The following is a 19,250-nucleotide window of genomic DNA, read 5'->3' as shown; positions in this document are numbered from 1 at the left end:
GCCTTTTGGATCATGGACCTCACAGTCCCAGATACCAACAAAAACACTCCTTGGCATCTTGAGTTCTGCAGACACTCTGCTTGGATTCAGATCTTGACTCTGTCATTCGTTAGGTGAGTAATCTTTGCCAAATTATTTAACTTCTTTGAGCTTCAGTTTCCACATCTCTAAAATGGAAGTAGAAATAGGAAACTTGTAAGGATGATGTAAACTAGCATTTCAAGTGCCTACAAGAGTACTTGGGCTGTCATAAGTTCCCAATGGGTGCTAGCTTTTAAAATTACATAGATAGCTTATAATATTTTTTTATTTTTTATTTTTTTTAAGATTCTATTTATTTATTTGACAGAGAGATCACAAGTAGGCAGAGAGGCAGGCGGGGGTGGGGTCGGGGAGAGCAGGCTCCCTGCTGAGCAAAGAGCTTGATTCGGGGTTTGATCCCAGGATCCTGAGATCATGACCCAACTAAAAGACAGAGGTTTAACCCACTGAGCCACCCAGGTGCCTCAGCTTATAATATTTTTTTTAAAGATTTTATTTATTTATTTGAGACAGAGGGAGAGAGCACAAATGGGGGGAGGGGCAGAGGGAGAGGAAGAAGCAGGCTTCCCGCTGAGCAGGGAGCCTGACTCTGGGCTCGCCTTGATCCCAGGGCCTGTGAGATCTCCACCTGAGCCCAAGGCAGATGCTTAACCGACTGAGCCACCCAGGAGCCCCACTTATAATATTTTTAAAAGGCATTCATAATATGTAGTTTTCACAGAGGTCCTAGGTAGGACAGAGCTAACACAATCTGATGTAAGTAATTTGATATATTCTTCCTCCTCCATGCGCCTCTGTTTGCACCCAGTAATGTACATAGGGACATAGGACTCTTCTAGGGGGTGGGTGGGTGGGAGGAAGATTTTCCCTTTTTTTTCGATTTCATTAATTTAGGATCTTAATTATTTCCTTCTGCTTGTTTTGGGTTTAATTGCTCTTCTTTTTCTGGTTTCTTAGAGTAGAAGCTTTGATTATTGATTGAAGACATTGCTTCTTTTCTAATATAAACATTTTAGTGCCATGCATTTTCCTCTTTAGCTGCAACCCACAAATTAGATATAATAAATTTTCATATTTAATTGTTCAAACTATTTTTACATTTGTCTTGAAGCTTCTTTTTTTGTCGATGGATTATATAACAGTGTATTGTTTAATTTCTGATTATTTGGGGATTTTTCCAGATATCTCACAGTTATTGATTTCTAGTTTAATTCCATTGTGCTCTAAGAACATGCTTTGTTGAGAGTTTTTTTTCCCCCCCCTTTTTTTTTTTTTAAACTTTCTTCCTGCCCTCTGCCCTTGAACCCAGGAGGGAGGCCCCACCACTCTTACCCACAGGTTGCACCTCCAGGAGTCAAGAAGAGATGTCCAGTTTCAAATGTTGGTCAGTTTTCTTTATGGGCCAGGGTATGGTCTGTCTTGGTGACTCTCCTGTATGCAATTGAAAAGAATGTGTATTCTGCCATTGTTGAGTACAGTATTCTGTAAATGTCACTTAGGTCAAGTTGGTTAATGATATTATTCAGATCTTCTATGTCTACTGATTTTCTCTCCTTTTTCTATGAATCATTGACGTCTCTATCTCTAATTAGATGTGTCTCTTTCTCCTTTCAGTTCTAGCAGTTTTTGCTTTGTGGGTTTGTTTTGTTTTGTTTTGTTTTTTGAAGATTCTATTCGTTGATTTACAGACAGAGATCACAAGTAAGCGGAGAGGCAGGTAGAGAGAGGGTGGGGGAAGGCAGGCTCCCCGCTGAGCAGAGAGCCCAATATGGGGCTCAATCACAGGACCCTGAGATCATGACCAGCCGAGGGCAGAGGCTTTAACCCACTGAGCCACCCAGGTGCCCCTGCTTTGTGTTTTTTTAAGCACTGTTGTTAGGTATGTACACATTTAGGATCACTAGGTCTTTCTGGAGGATTTAACTCTTTATCATTATAGAGTGTCACTATCCTTGAAAATATTCCTTATTCCGAAGTCTACTTTTTCAAATATTAACATAATACAGCTACTCCAGCTTTCTTTACTGTTTGCATGCTATTTATTTTTCATCCTTTTAGCCATAATGAATCTATGTTCTATATTTTAAGTGAGACAATGTCAAATGGTCTAATATACATGCTATTAGAATACCAGAAGGAGAAAAGCGAGAATGAGGCAGAAGAAATAGTGGAAGAACTAATGGCTGAGAATTTCCCAAAGTTCATGACAGATATCAAACTACAAATCCAAGAAGCACAAAAACATGAAGCAGAAAACGAGCAGAAACATCACACACATGGGGCACCTGGGTGGCTCAGTCACTGAAGCATCTGCCTTTGGCTCAGGTCATGATCCCAGAGTCCTGGGATTGAGTCCCACATCAGGCTCCTTGCTCAGTGGGGAGCCTGCTTCTCCTTCAGCTTGCTGTTCCTCATGCTTGAGCTCGTTCTCTCTCTCTCTGACAAATAAGTAAAATCTTTAAAAAAAAAATCACACTGAGATATATCATTTTTAAACTGCTGAAAATAAAATATTAAAAGGAAATCTTGAAGGCAGCCAAAGAGAAAAGGCAAATTACATTCCCTGCGGAAGGCAAGAGACGCTCACAGAGTTGCGAGAAACATCGTTCTCCTGCCCTTTCAGAAGATCACCAATCCAAAAATTAAAAGCAAAAGAAAAAAGAAATCTAAAATTGACTTCACCAAACTTAGAGCATCCTATTCTGCTGAAATCTTTAAACTTTCAGTAGCAGGCCCTTTGACAACCAGATATTCCAAAGTACAGAGAAGCACCTTATTCAAAGTAAACATGGGAAAACAACTCCCTCTACACGAGTACCCTTCTGTCACTCACTGACTTCTTCATCCATCTGCTTCCTCAGCCTGCAGACCCTGCCAGTGACATCGAGGATGTTGTCCCTAGCACAGGAGACATTGCAGAGGGAGATTGTAGAAAACAGTGTACTCACAGGCACACTCAACCTTGGGGAAGAAGATGATTGGACATATTACCAAGTGGGGAGGACGCACCCAAACTTCGTGAACCGGCCTGGAAGTGGGGGGGAAGGGGACTTTATGATACCCCGCTTTCACAAGCAGTAGAGAGACCACCAATACAGAGATGGGCAGATATAACCCCGGGCTGCTGGCGATGCCCTCTTGACCAGCTTCGGCATCTGTACCCTGGTTTCCCTGACCCTGAGAGAGAGAGAAAAAACTCAAAGCAACAGAAAAACAAAACAAAAGAAAAGAGAACAAAACAAAACAAACAAACACAAAAAACATTTAAAAAAGACAGAAAAGAAACAACAAAAGCGAACCAAGGAGGGAAAACTACCAGGACACAGTATCAGAATGAAAGGAGTACGTGTTTGCTGAAGGAAATCTGGAGGTGGGCTGGTGGAGGAAAATTGAAAAAGTAAAATGTAAACCATGACACGGAATAATTAAACGATGGGAAACAGATGTGAGCATGTGCAAGGAGGAGAGGAAATGAAGAGCAGAAAGAAAGCACCACTTGGCTACAGGAGGGCGAGCGGGCCTTGTGGCACAAGGTTGACTCACATGTGCGTGATGGATATCGGTCGTAGCCAGAGGCTGCCAGAGAAGGAAGGCAGAGGAAAGGGTGCTGGTGCCCAGGGACCCAGGTGATCAGATTAAACAGGCTTCTCCTGGCAATCTCTTTTTCCCTTAAAGGCATTGAGAAAAAATTATTCATGTGCCTCCCTTGTATCCAGAAGCTGATGATTAAAATGATTTGCAGGTCCAGACTAGCAGCCACAAGCCTCAAATGTCTTTAGAGGTGTGCGGAAGGGTGTTAAGCCCCCAGCTGCTCCTGTGGCTCTCAGCTGGATCAAGGCTTCCTCACTCTGCTAAATAACTTTATTTTTTAAGCACAGAATCTAATTCATTTTCCAAGCAACTAACTCGGAAGCCCCAAATGGCACGGGCAGTCACAGCGGGGGTCTCCCTCCCTGCACTCAATTCTCCATCCCATGTGCTCACGTGCCAAACTTCGCATCTCCAACACACCATATATTTTGGAGAGGTTAAGAAATCATATCCCCAATATAGTGATTCAAGGGATCTCACTTTGGCAAAAAAAAAAGACCGTCTGAAATTAGTCTTGGGACGGGCCGATGGGGTGGGGTATGGGGGTTGTCAAAAAAATCTGTCCTAACACAGCACGACGTGATGACCCTGACTGCCAGGTTAGTGTTGTTGGAGCCTGGATATTCTCTCCCATGGGGCCAGGAATGCTGAAAGATCAGAGGGGCTATAGCCTCTTTTCACACTGGACTTAGCAGCTGTTGGAGAGGTGATGGTTCTCTGGAAATGACAGAATGATTCAGTCTTTCTTCTCCATGAATCAGTAGAGGGACTGGGATTTTCTCACTTGCTTGCATGATTTCCTATTACTCAATAGAATATTAGGGGCGCCTGGATGGCTCAGTAGGTTAAGCCGCTGCCTTTGGCTCCTGTCATGATCCCAGGGTCCTGGGATTGAGACCAGCATTGGGCTCCCTGCTCAGTGGAGAGTCTGCTCTTCCCTCTCCAGCTGCCTCTCTGCCTACTTGTGCTCTTTCTCTCTGTAAAATAAATAAATAAAAATCTTAAAAAAAAAAAATAGAATATTAAAATCTTACGAGAGGGGCACCTGTGTGGCTCAGTGCATTAAGTGTCTGCCTTTGGCTCAGGTCATGATCCTAGGATCCTGGGGTGGAGTCCTACATCAGGCTCTCCGCTCAGTGGGGAGCCTGCTTCTCCCTCTCCCTCTGCACACCACCCTGCCTGCTCTCTCTCTCTCTGTCAAGTGAATAAATAAAATCTTTTAAAAATAAAGAAATAAAATCTTATAAGAGTGCCACCTGGGTGGCTCATTTGGTTAAACATCCAACTCTTGATTTAGGCTTAGGTCATGATCTCAGGCTTGTGAGATCGAAACCCCCACTGGACTGCCCACTGGATGTGGAACCTGCTTAAGATTCTCTCTCTTCCAGTATTTAAAAAAAAAAAAGATTCTCTCTCTTCCTCTCCTTTTGCGCCTCCTCCCGGCCCTTGCTTGTGTGCACACGTACTCGCTCTTTCTCTTAAAAAACAAAAACAAAAACAAAAAAAACATATGAGAATGTTAAGGTGACCAAAATCTGAGTTTGAAACTCTTCAGTGACTGTGCTGCCATAGAAAGAAATAGGCAAGGTATTATTTTGAACCCTCAGCTTTTAATTGTGTGTGAAAACATAAGAGTTTTATTGTCCGAGTAAGGGGATACAGTGTGAGAAGGCAGGGTTTTATGAGACCCAAATTACTATGAACATTTACCACACATGTTATTAAATTTTTACCTCAAATCCTCCAAATGCCTGCCCTTGTTTTTCTTTCCTGGACCAATTCCCAGCTTCCCATTGAACTCGGGTGCCACATGGATTGGACACGTCTGTGGAGAATGCTCCGCTCACAGTCCTGTTCCCACCTGCAGTGAGAGAAGGCAAGTGGGCCTCTGCGCTGGTGAAGACAAGGACTTCTGTAGAGAGACTCCTGTAGAGAGGAAATCATCTCTCCTCCTGGGAGCTCAGCCGGCCTCTCAGACCAAGCTTAGGTGTCCAACGAGAACAGGAGGCTCTCCCATGAAGTCAGCACTTCCTGGTTCTAGAAGCTTCCTGACCAAAACTCCAGCCTGACGGCCAAACTCTTGTCTACTGAGATGTTGATAGGATCTCTCAAAGAGCCATACTCAGATACCAATGAACTGCACCTTCCCTCACATCAGGATTTCCTTAGTGTATGGGTTGAATTGTGTCCCTCCACCAAAAAAGACATGTTGAAATCCGAACGCCCAGGACCTCAGAACATGACCTTATTTGAGATAGGGTCCATTCGGATGGTCTCTAGTCCAATATGACTGGTATCCTTATTAAAAGGAAAAATTTAGAGAGACATACATACACAGAGGAAAACAAAATATGAAGAGACGCATCTCTACAAACCAAGGAGAAGTCCTGGCTCTCCTTCACAGCCCTCAGAAGGAAATCACCTGCTGACACCTTGATTCTGGAAATCCAGCCTCCAGAACTGGGAGACACTACACTTCTGTTGCTCAGGCCATCCAGTTTTGTGGTACTTTGTCACAGCGGTCCCAGGAGACTGATGTCCTCGGCTTCCTGTCCACCCAGACAAGCAAGTCAGGACCAAGGGGGAGCATATCTACATCTGAGCCAGTTGGATTTGGGATGGCGTTCCACAGTGGAATGAGGGAAATGAGTTCAACAAGGGCCAAGCAGTATTACTAGGAATATCGTAAGGGCTTTGGTTCCTTACAGGGCAGTGGTCTCTTGACCCAAAATCTGAATATAATGGACACATAGACTGTGTGTGTGTGTGTGTGTGTGTGTGTCCCATTCCCGTAGGCGAGTAGGTATGAAATGGTTTCCCAGAATTAAGTTCCCCAGGAGGCTCCCACCAGGCCTTTTCCAGGGTGATGTACAGATGTTATCACGATTTCTGTAATCCGTCTGACCCATGCTAAAACAGCAAAATATAGAGTTGCCCATAAAAATAAATTAACACTAAAACATTAAGATCCTTGAAGGCCAAGGTTCCACAGACATAAAGGGCGGCAGCTTTAGCTGAATGAATCCCACGATTATAAGGATAAATTGCTTCTTTTTAAAATCTGTTAAGAAAGCGGATGCCCTTGCGGGGGGAGAGGGGGTGGTGTATTTTTGTTTAACTGAAATAAAGAGAGAAGTCGGATTTTTTTAACTAGACATATATCTATAATATAAATATCTATATCTATATTATAGATTTTATTATAATTATATATAATATATAAGTATATAATTATAAGTATATAATATATTAATGAATATAACACAATTATATATCATAGATGTATTAAATAATTAAATTTATTAATATATAATATATAATTAGATATAGTTAAATGTAATTTAATGTATAAGATATATCTATTATACAGAGAGAGATACCTATATATAGATACATATGGTAAGTATTGTCCCAAGTACGTAAGTATGTGTCAAATATTGCCCAGGACACACGCTAAAAAAATTTGCTGTTCATCCGAAATTCAAATGGACCCCGGGGTCCTTCCTGTGGGAGCGGAGCCCCGGCACCCCTGCTCCGGTCGCCCAGCAAGTGGGAGACAGCTCGGCGGGGCGTGCGGCTGGTCCTAAGGAAGAGGGGTCCGTTGGGTGAGGGAAGCTACCCTCCCCGCTCTAGAGACAGACCCCAAAAGCTCACTGGGCATCTCTGAGGCCTGAACGTAGGTAGCTGTCCCCTTCCCCCGGGGTGGCCTGGGGACAGGGGGAGGGCCCAGCACGAAGCGGGGCGCACCTCGACGCATCTGAGAGGCCAAACGGGCCAGCGGCCCGAGCTCCCTTTGGCGTCCGGGGTCCGGGGACAGCAGCTCAGGGCTGGCAGCGCGCTCAGAGGCCATGGTCGGTCAACCAGGGGAGGCCCGGGGCCGCCCTGGGTTCCGGGGGGCCTGGGGCCGGACCGCGGCCCAGGGGGCCCGGCGGAGCTGGGGGGCGGGGACCCTGCAGCAGAGCTCCAGCCGCCCCGCTGGGGCCCGCAGGCTCCAGGAAGGGGCACGGCATATCCCCCGCCCCGCGCGCCGACCGGGCCCTCCTCGGCCGGCTCGCGCCCCCTGGCGGCCACAGCTGGCTCGCCCGCTCCCGCCGCAGTCGGGCCCGCGGAATGAGCACTTGCACTGGGGAGTTGGGAGGGGGGTTGGGGGGGACCGGGTGGGGCGGGTGGCGAGAGACGGGTGGGGTAGGCAGAGTCCTGGGGCAGCTCCTGCCCTCCCCTGGGGACAGGAAAGAAGAAAGTGACCATGTCCTCCGAAGGCACCTCTATCAGGGTCTTCGCGGATTAGGAACAGCTGAGACTCCCCCAAAGGACCTACCTTGTCACCCACATCTGCTGGCGGAACTAAGCTCTCGCTTGCATGTGCCCCAGGGAAGATCTTCATTCCTCCCCAGGGTATCTTTGCCTGTCTCCTCTGCAGGGATTCGGGAGCTTAATGCTTTGCTGGTCCCAGTATGTGTGTGATAGGGGAATCCCATCTTTTGAAATGTAAGACTTGCCAAGCCTGCCAGGCGGCCCTGGAGATTTGGGACTCGCCAGCCTTCACCATCATGTGAGTCTTAAAATACACTGTCCATAAACTCCTTAAAATAAATCTAAAGATAGATAGATAGATAGATAGAGATATAGGTTTATTAATAGACATAGATGTGAGTAGATACATTCTCTTGGTTGTATCTCTAGAGAACTCTAGACTATCGCAGTGTCCCCAACTCAGGCCAGACCCGTCGCTCACCCAGTTCACAACTTGGCTCTAGCAATACCCTCCTTCTGCCTTACCAGTTTTTCCTATCCAGTAGATGTCCTTCTGCATAAAACATACTGTTGTTTCATCTTTTAAAAAGTCTTGTTTTGGAAATCTTAGAAGTTCTCTTCTGGATACTATCCCATTTCTTTGGTCGTTTTTGCAACAATCCTCTAACGAGTTATCTGTGCTCTCTGTCCCTCATTTCTCTCATCCTGTCCTCTTTGCTCGCCCATTCATTGTGAAACTGACACACAGACAAAAAGGTGGAGTAGGGTAAAAACATAAGCATACAACTTAATGATTTATCCACAACATATTCCCTTGCTATCACCATCCAGGTGGAGAAGCAGCACATTAGCCAGAGGATGGAAGCCTTCCTCGCACTACCTCTCACTTCTGACCCCATTCTGCCCCCAAAGGTAACCATCATCCTTTTAGGAAAACCACTTTCCTGACTGACTTGATTGTTTTACCATGTCGGCATGCATCCCTAAATATTGCACTTTGATTTTACCTGTTTCCTGAGCTTTAAAAAATGGGATGATGGAAAATGTCTTCGGTGATTGGTTTTGGTGATTGGATAATATTGTGTTGGTAACATTCACCCATGTTGACATATGTAACTGCATTTCATCTGTTTTCATACTTATTATATCACGTATGTTCTGAGAGTCAGGAATCATTTGTGTTTTAGCTGGGTGCTCTGGCTTATAGTCTCTCAAAGTGGTGGCAGTCAAGCTGTTGCCCGAGACGGTAATCTCTGAAGCCTTCACTCACTTCCATATTCACTCACAGGGCTGTTGACAGGGGATTAGGTCCTCGCCATGTGGGCCACTCCATAGGAGTGCCTGCAACACAGATTCCCCAGAGCAAATAGTCTAAGAGAAAATAAGGGAGGGAACTCACGATGGAAGCTGCAATTTTTTTAATAACCGAATCTCAGAAGTGACACACCATCACTGTTGCTGTATGCTAAGGATCACACAGACCAAGCTGGTCCAGTGGGGGAGGGGAATCAGCCCCAGATCTGAGCACTGGGAGGCAGGGGATCACTGTGATAGGAAAACCTATCACAACCTTTGTATAAACACAGAAAAATTTATTTATCCAGTCTATTATCAGTCCACATTTGGGTTGTTTCTACTGGTACGAATAGAGTTTCTATGAGCATTCTTAATACATATCTACTGGTACATATGTGCATGTGTTTCTGTCCAGTAAATACCCCAAACTGCAATTATTATGCCCCTGCCTGTGCGTAACTTCAGCTTGAGTAACAAAGGCACACTGCTTCACAAAGCGATCTAGGATTTATATTTTTATTGGGAGCAGGTAAGATTTTTAAGTGTCCACTCTTTGGTATCTTTGGTGCTAAGTGTCCACTCTTTGGTATCGCCAACTCTTCAACTTCTGCCTTCTGGTGAACAGGTAGTGATATCTCATTGTGGCTTTAATTTGCATTTCCCTGATGGATAAAGAACTTGAACAGCTTTTCATGTATTTGTTTTGCCCTTCGGATATAGTGTTTTGTGAAGTAGATATGGCACTCAGAACCTCCTTCAGGGAAGGTCGTGTTGCCTGGCAGCAGGGAGTGTGGTCGCCCCACGGCCTCCAGCCAACGGTTCCTTCAGGGTTCACCTTGACACAGAAAGCCACCTTGGCAAGGTCATGCTCTTCCTGAGGAGTCCAAGCTCACTGAGCAAGGCAGGACTGTAGAAACACAGCCTTTTCAGCCCAGCACAGGACATACTAATAAGCAATATTCACTACTGAGCAACCGTCCTGGGTTGGCCCAGGCTTTGCTAGGCCTGCGTCAAAGTTGAGCTCCTTTCTTTGCCCCATCCTGTTTCCTCCCTCTTTTGCTCACAATAAACATCTTGGCTCTTAATAAACATCTGAAACCGCAAACCCCGTCTCAGTGTCTGCTTCTGAAGGACCCAATCTGTGACTCCAAATGTCTTTTTAAGCCTAGCGCCAATTTTTCCATTGAGTTGTGTCTCTCTCTCTCTCTCTCTCTCTCACCGGTTTGTAGGAGTCTTTTGTTTAGTATGGATTCAAGTGCTTTGTCAATTGTGTGTGTGGCAAGTATCTTCTCCCACACCAGGGCTTCCATTTTTCATCTCTTTATTGTGTCTTTGAAGAATCAAAGTCCTTCATTTGCATGTAATTCAATTTCTCAAAAAATTTTTTTTCCTTTTTAGACATGATCTTTGTAGCCTACCCGAAGGTCATAAATATCTCCTATATTCTAAAAGCTTTTATTGTTTTGCCTTTCAAATTTAGACTTCCAAGCCACCTGGAATTAATTGTTGCATAAAGGATGAGACGGGGCCCATGCATTTTTCCCCACTCCCCTCCCAATGGGTATCCCATTGTTCCTAGGACCATATTTTCAAAATGCCTTCTTTTCCTTCACTGTACTATCATGCCGACTTGTCACATACACCCTGTGCATGAGTCTGTTCACATGTGTGGGCCTGTTTCTGGATTTCCCTTCTGTGTTACTGATCTCTTTGCTTTTGTCCCAGTACCACACTGCCCTAATTCCCATTTTCTTTCAAGCCCATTTGGAATGGGGTTTTGTCTCTAACTGTTCCCCTGCAATTGCTCTTAGGGAGATCAGCAACACTTCTTCTGGGTAAGGCCAGTGTTCATCTCACTTGCCTTCACTTGTCACCTCACTTGCAGCAGGTGACACCGAAGGTACCCCTTCTCCTGACACAGCATCTTCCAGGTCATCACATGCTTGGTTTTCCTGTGACCGCACCGTGTGCTCTTTCTCTGACTCCTCCGCCCTTAACACCCCCCCCCCCCAGTCTGATAATGTCAACCCCCCTTGGGGCCCAGACCTCTGTCTTTATTTCTTTGGGATTCTCATTCAGCATGGTAATGTCATTTAGCCCCAAGTTTATATTCCTAACTAGATTTTGTTGGCCACGTCCAGACTCGTCCATCCAGCTGCCTCCCTAACTTCTCCACTTGAAGAATCTCAAACCAACTTCTATCTTTCCCCCCAGATTGGTTCCACATCTTGCCTTGACCTTCTCAGCTGCTGGCAAATCCAATCCTTCCACTTGCTCAGGAACATTCTTAGCAGCATCCTTATTCTTCCTTTTCTCTCTTAACCACATCCAATTCGTTAGGAAATCCTGCCAGCTTTACCTTCAAATCTGCGCGGCCCAAATCCAAACACCGCACCCCACCTCCCCAGCTGCCGTCCTCTCGGAGCCCCCATATGGACAAATGCACAGCACCTGCTGCCTTGAACGTAGGTAAAAACTCCCAGAAGATTTCTGCAATAACCTTCTTACCGGGTCTTCCTGCTTCAGCCCCTCTCTCTTTAGTCTAGTTTTTGGTTCGGTCTTTTTTTTTTTTTTTAAGATTGCATTTATGTGTGAGAGAGAGAAAGCTCCAGAAGGGGGAAGGTCAGAGGGAGAAGCAGGTTCCCCGCTGAGCAGGGAGCCCCATGCAGGACTCTACCCCAGGACTCCACGATCATGACCTGAGCTGAAGGCGGTGGCCTAACCAACGGAGAAACCCAGGCACTCTGTCTTTGTTTTAAACACAACAGCAGGAGGGATCCTTTTGAGACAGGAAGAGATCCCATCGCTCCCCTGCTCAAAAACCGGCAATGGCTCCCACTTCCCTCAGAGTAGAAGCGGATGTCCTTACAAGGATCTGCAAGGCCCAGCCTGCTGCGGCTTCATTCTCTCTCCCCTGATTCACTCTGATGCGGCCGCTGGTGATCTGCCAACAGGCCAGACAGCTCCTGACAGCCTGTGTCTGGAACACTCGCCCCCAAGTACCTGCACCACTAACTTCTTCATCCCTTCCAGCCTTGACCCCAGCGTCAGCTTTAAGAGGAGTCTCCATCTTGACCCCGAAGACTGAAACCTGCCCTCTGGCTACCTTCTTTACCTTTCTCTACTCCTTTTTCCATTCCAGCTACCACGCTCGAATGTACTATTCACACCACTTATCGATCGTGTTTCTTGTTCATTCTTTTCTCCCTTGTAGAATGTAGGGCAGGGATCTTTTTCCGCTGTTCCTGTTCTCTCTGGGTTCCAAGCACCTGGCCAAGAAGCAATAGCCCCTTTCTCCAGCCCTAGCCCCCCTAGAGCTGGCGCCTGCAAGGACCTTCACGATGGGGCTCCCGCGGCCAGCTCTGCCCTAGGAAGCAGCGTGGGTCAAACCGAGAGGGCCATTTCCTCCCCCTGCAGACAGGGCATCTCACCAGGTCCCAGCACCTCCGCGCAGACCATCCCTAACTTCCCATGCCCATGAGGCCCCACGACTATGGGGTGGTGGGGGGCTCCCAACACAGCACCCCAGGGATTTCACTCCCAGCCCTACATTCCAGCTCTGGCTTCCATGGAGGGCTTGGGAGCAGAACCCTGGTACCCAATGCAAAGTAAACTTGACAAATACTACTGAGATGGAGGAAGGCTTCTTAAAGATTTTTTTCCTTGCTCTGAAAATTTTTCTTTTTAACACACATTCAAAATTTTACTCAAAACTCTGTTTTCATATGAAATGTGCTGCGCCTGATGTGTCACTCCTGACATTTACTGAGATACCCTGTCATTAAGTCAGCAGACTTGAAAGATGTGGGGGCTTTCGGTGTATAAAGAAATAATGCTGTGAATCATAACACTATAGCTTGATCTCCAATTCTCAAAAGCACTTTGATGAAAATCGCATTAATCCTTTTAACTTCCATGATAATAGGCCCAGATCAAGTGTTGGGGTAGTGGGGCAAGAGCTCCTTGGGATGGTGGGAAGAAGTGTAGCTGCAGAGTTCCAAACCAGGAGAGGATTGTGGGGCGAGCTGGAGCTCCAAGACCCTTGGAAGGGGCTCCTTGCCTCCCTTCAGCTAGGGCGCCCCTCCTGGTGCTCCCCCCTCTTTCTGTGTATATTGTCACATCAAGAGGAACTGTAGGCTTTTGGAGAAATTTGGAAAGTGACATAGGGCACAGCCAGTGACTGAAATCCTAAAAATGTGGCAGAGAATCAAGAAATCTAAAAGCTGGAGAGAAACTAACATAACACTGTATGTTAATTACACTGGAATTTTTTGAAAAAGCTGGAGAAACTTTGGATGTGATTATAAAGTAGACTAATTTTACAAAGCTATCGATGCAGACTAATGCATATACATGAGGGGAAGCTTTAGTTATCTTGGTAATACTGGATGCCTCAAAGGCAGTTTAGGGATCAAGATTTTTAAGTCTCTCATTGAATTTTAGTCACGTGCCTAATTCTTGATCAAATTGGCTATCACCAAATTTGATTACCCTCGCCATTCATCTGCATCATCTCTGGGCAACTTTTCACAGTCAAAACCAAAAATTAGTCTTCCTTCAAAGGATGATCATAGGTGCCAGCACGACTGTCCAGAATATCTCAGAGGTTCCTCAATTTTAACCAAAGGTCCAAAGACTCCCCGTAGGTAGATGTACGATGTATAGACTCCCCATAGGTAGAGGTACTATGTATTTTGAATTCCAACTTTTGAGAGTTTTCCACAAGGGTCTTGTATTTCTGCACAACTTGTGAGCAGAGGCACTGAGCTTTTGTTCCGGACTTTTTTTTTTTTTAATATTTATTTATTTGACAGAGATCACAAGTAGGCAGAGAGGCAGGCAGAGAGGAGGAAGCAGACTCCCTGCTGAGCAGAGAGCCCAATGTGGGGCTTGATTCCAGAACTCCGGGATCATGACCGGAGTCGAAGGCAGAGGCTTTAACCCACTGAGCCACCCAGGCACCCCTGTTCCAGACTTTTTATGTTTATATAGGAAACTAGCTTGGAGGACAGAATATCTTCCTCTTGGACAGCTTTGCTTATATACTCTTTAAAAGACTAGGCTTCCTATGCTAGAAATTCCTCAGCTGTGACTCAAGCATATTTATGTGCAGTATCTGCCTGAGCTGGCGGCTCCTGTAGCCCCGCGGAAGTGGGGAGACAAGAGGAGCAGATGGGGAGTGTGAAGCTCCCACAGCCTGCGGTGCCCCTGATCCGGGACTCTCCTGAGAGAGGAGACTAACTGTGGCAGGTTAACTCATTAGGTTCTTCATACCAACGACCCCCCCAAATTTAAATTTAATAGAACAGGATTTTTTAGTCCGACCTAATTTTCCACCTCTCTCGCAAATGATCTAATACAATTCCAGCACAATGAATAAATACAGATTGCCTTCTGGATTTTTTTGCAAAGGGACCTAGCATTTCCAGCTAGAAACCTGAGACGTAAATATAATCTATGAAAGGATACACGTAAGAAAGACAAAGGTTAGGTAGGGCTAAAAGAGTAAAGGGGAAGGAAGTAATCCTAGAAGGTGGAAATAGGAATAAATCACAAAGCATGTCTTTAAATTTTGGTTTAGTCCCACAAGCTAAGCCAGTCTTTGCTAATGAAAATTGTAGCCCTATCGCCCTCTACCGGAACCAGGCTGGAAACTACAGGGAAATAGTCTGAAGCTGCTCTTAGGGAAACTGCTCCCATGTCTGTTATCTATTGCTACCATTTTCCAGATTTTAAAGTGTAAACCTCGGGTGTTCAGAAAGATAAAGGAACACAGCTCCCTTTGCACATGCAGCCTGACAGGTTAATGCTGAAACACCTGGTGCAGAAGAGAGTGGACAGTCCTTCCCATACCTTTAATTTGTGGCAGCCAGATTACAAACCTCTAACAGCTGTCGCCTCTGCTGGACGTCCTAGCAAGCAGTCCCTAGCACTTCAACCTCTACCTGCCCCACTTCCACTCCATGGACATCTGCTTAGAACTCCTCCCTCATTTCTTAACCCCATCATGAAACCTACTCAGTTCAGCTTAGTGTCATTTGCTCCCAGGGACTACAGTCGGGCTAGACAGAGTGAATGCCAGCTCCCAGCAGAGTAACATCACATTGTGAATTCAAGTAGTGAGTGCCAAAGGTGCAAACCTTCATTTTAGCTTAAGTGCCACCCTATTTATACGTTTATACGTAAAAGCAATGTATCCAAATGTTTCGATCATGCACTGAAATCGGAAAAAAAAATAATGCACCAATAAATGTATTTATTTATTTACGAATTGTAGAAGTGTACAATTGTACAATATATTATGTACATTATAAAACACACAAAAATAGAAATTTAAAAGGATGAGAGTAAATACAAATAACCATTTTCCCATTTTCCCCCACGCACTGATTATCTGCGTACCGCAGGGACAGAACACACTCCCACCTGAAACCACAGTCCTAAAGCACGCCAATGATCGCTGTATTTGGATTTTTAGCTCAGTTTACAGAAAAATGTACAGCTTTTTAAAGTTTTGCAAAATAGCCCCAGTATCTAGCTAAATGTGTGAAGATGTTTGATGCTAACTTCAGACCTATTTGGACTAATCACAGCACAGCTAGTGAAATGTTAGTTTATGGTTCACTGATAGCCGTTCCATTTTAAGGCAAACTAAATAGGGGATTTCATGGAGTTGAGTAGGAAGAGTTGGAGAGAAAAATGCTTTAAAGAAATACTTAAACATAAAGGAGGAGGGTTGCTTATTAAAAAAATAAAGAGCCAATAGCTAGCTTCTAAAAAAAAAAAAAAAAAAAAAATCCTCACCTACAGTGGGAAAGACTTAAAAAAAAAAAAAAAAAAAAGAAAAAAGCATTCCAAACAATGGCCTTTAGTTAATGCATATGGATTAGAATGGCTTGCCACACTTCTGCCTGTCCTAATACCAGTGAGTCCTTGAGAACTTGGATTCTCCTGTGTTTATAGCCCCAGGATCCAATCACAGACCCAGGCTCTTACAACCTCATTGAATATATGATGAATGTTGAACAACTGCTCAAAAAATATGTAGAGTGCTAAATCACATTTTGAAATAATTGTTGCTAAAGAACACTCCAGCATCTGGTTTTGATTTGTTAAAGCAAATAACTAGATAAACGTCATGGTCGGTGATGCACTCAGAGAGCTTCATTACATTCCTCAACATCCTTCCGCACCGCCCCCCGCCCCCAATCAGTCCTCTGGCAACCCCTATCCCTGATGCTTGCACCGAGCTCTGAGCTTCCTGCCAGGCAGTGGAGGGCCGTGGGCAGTTTCGTCCTTCTCCACCCCTCAGTGCAAGCTGGGAGAACTAGGAGAGTATTGTCTTCTACAGAGAACCTTGCTCGAAGTGTTTAGTTTTTTAAAAATATTCATGAAAACCTAACAACTTTTAGATAGGACACGAACATCTGACTTCTGATACTGAGATACACACATAACCAACAACTGCTAGAACTTCCACCGTGGCCTCCTCATGGAAGAGTTATCTTTTAATAGGTTCTTCTCCAATTTAAAGAGATTAGAATATTATACAATTTAAGTAACTTGATTTCATTAATAACCAGTTTCACTTTGTGTACACACTGAATGTTTTCACCTACGTGTTCATTTATTCTGTTGACAAAAATGTCGGTTTCTTGATGAAAACAAAACTAAAACTACACTGAATTTCCATTAGATTAAATGCAAACCAGGGTTGGTTTATCAAATCTTGATCAAAAGAAGAAGGGATATGGAGTTCAGAGATTTGCTGGAGAGATGGGAGCCATAAACTGAAGGCTCAGTTCTTTCACTATTGCAGTGTGGAAAGAGTTTTTTTTAACCTAAAGTACCAATTAGAGGGTAATGTACTTGTGTGGTTGGAAAGTACGTATGTACCACCCAAAGGGAAAGGAAACCAGACTGGTGGGATCTTCTAAGGTCAAGGTGATGCTGGTTTTTTCTAAGTACTGTGCTGAGTGACTAGGTTGTGAAATCACCCTTTGGAGTCTTGAACACAGAAAGCCAGCTGTTTGGAAGAATAAAACCTCAGACAAAATAGCCACTAGAATGGAAATATTTTTCTTGAGTATTATCTTTCAGGAAAACCAGAACGTGTGCACATTACACATTGTTCGCTCACAATTCCCAGCACCCCCTTTCGCTTGTTGCTACAGGCTGGCCTCCCGTCTGGCCGGACACTGCAGCTCCCCAGAAACACTGGACTCAACAAGTGAACCCACCCTCTACTTGTAAAATGAAACAAACACTCAGTGGCACTACCCTAAAAAGGAAGGGTCTCCCTAAACACCTTTAAAAACAAAACAAAACAACAACAAAAAAAAAGTGATGGAATTTCCAGTGAAGAAACTGCTTTGAGAATACTGTAGAAATCGTATCCTAAAACCATTCATGTTTTTGGTAGTTTTCAAATTTTATTTCCAACTACTGCAGTAACAAAATACCAGTGATAATTCTGCATGGAATGTGGCAACCTTTTAAATCAATAAGGTCACAAATTAGTATTCCAACAGCACTTTGGCCTATGGAGATTTTGATAGGGGAGGATTATTACAATCAGTCCTGTAATATTACAGACACATGCTTCTTCAGTGTCTAGTGATAAAAATATTCATCTTACCTCAATGTTTCATCATGTATACATTTCTACTCTTTATAAGCACTTATCTTCTGGGCTGCAATGGGTCAGGGGGAAATCCCTCCCGCACGTGGGTTTCTCTATATCATACAGAAATAGCGATCACTTCTGCAGTAATGTACATTATTAAATTTTTAGTTGAAAATTAAAGAGTGAATTATTCTATTATATCCTTTCCCTGTAAGTAAAAAGACACACACCATTACAAACGTAAAATGAGTCAAACTTCTATTTTATTGACAGGAGTCCAAAATGAATACAAAAAGATGCCTCCTTTGCATGTTATTTTTTTTCCTTAAAAGTCTTCTGAGTCAGGTAGATTAAAAGCTAAGAATGTATTTCAGCTTTTATAGTGAACCTTTTAAAAAAGGTTTAATAAATGAGTCACCAACATCAGAGAACATATGGTCCCACAATCGTTTTTAGACCTATAGCTTATAAAAAGAATTAGATCCTGCACTGATCTGCTAAAATAGAGGCTTAAAAATGTTTTAAGCCATTAAAAGCCATGTTTATTAATCTGATAACTCTGGGCAATTAAGAAAAGGAAAATCCCCAATGTAGCCCTCTATATTATGTGGAATGTGACAGAATGCCAACTTATGACCAAGACAGGTAAAAATAAGTTTAAAGCTATGAATGGAGCTGTTATAAATAGTCTTGTATCACTGCAAAATGTCAATAAATGAATGACAGAGCTTATCAAAAGATTAAAACTTGAGCAGATGTTACTTAAAATATTTGTGTGGTGTTTATCACCCTTTAATGTTTGCTGAAAACTAAAGCTAAACAAAGAAAAACTGCTCACTTATAGACTGGTTTTCATGTACCTTTACTTTTACTGGGACCATAAATTGATCAGATAATACATAGCCCACACTCTGGACAGTTATAACAAAGGGTTTATTATCGTTTGCCGATGAAATAAATGCACCATCCCATACCTGAAAGGCTTTAACAAGCCTGAAGCGTTTTTCAGACTGTACCAAGGCTTCCCCAAGGCCTAGTTATATTATGCACCCATTTCTAGTAAAGAACTAATACCTCCCTCAACATCAGTTCTGTACTGTTTCTGGTTTATTATACACTTCCGAAACAGCAAAGAGTTGCAAATACTGTGGTCCATTCAGAGCATGGCTTAGTCATCATCTTCCTCCTCCTCTTCCTCCTCCTCAAAGCTATCTTCAAAGCCCTCGCTGTCCTCCTGGTCTTCATCCCCCTCTATTGCTGTATCCCACTGCGGGTGATTTTCTGGTACAGGTTTAGCCTCATGAACTTCCAACTACAAAGAAGAATTAATTGCAGACATCAGAAATTTGGGGAAATAGCTGATAAAGAAAAGGTTTTCTTTGACCACGGCAATTATAAAGAAATAGACCATAAATGGTTGTTAACTCCAAATTTAACATAC

The 19,250-nt window shown here is 43.9% G+C and overlaps 1 protein-coding gene across 1 annotated transcript in view; it reads right to left on the bottom strand.

Annotated features, from left to right (window-relative positions):
* Window positions 1-18,055: 18,055 nt before the first annotated feature.
* SEC63 (SEC63 homolog, protein translocation regulator) overlaps window positions 18,056-19,250 on the bottom strand; it is a 71,989-nt gene continuing 70,794 nt past the window's right edge. Inside the window, exon 21 of the mRNA XM_059176942.1 lies at window positions 18,056-19,121. Coding sequence (XP_059032925.1) covers window positions 18,978-19,121 — 144 coding nt within the window. The 3' untranslated portion in view covers window positions 18,056-18,977. The remainder of the gene's footprint in view (window positions 19,122-19,250) is intronic.

This window comes from Mustela lutreola, chromosome 6, assembly GCF_030435805.1.
Source record: "Mustela lutreola isolate mMusLut2 chromosome 6, mMusLut2.pri, whole genome shotgun sequence".
Classification (NCBI taxonomy): domain Eukaryota; kingdom Metazoa; phylum Chordata; class Mammalia; order Carnivora; family Mustelidae; genus Mustela; species Mustela lutreola.
The sequence above is the reverse complement of the archived record's forward strand: the minus strand, read 5'-3'. Positions and strand labels throughout refer to the sequence as shown.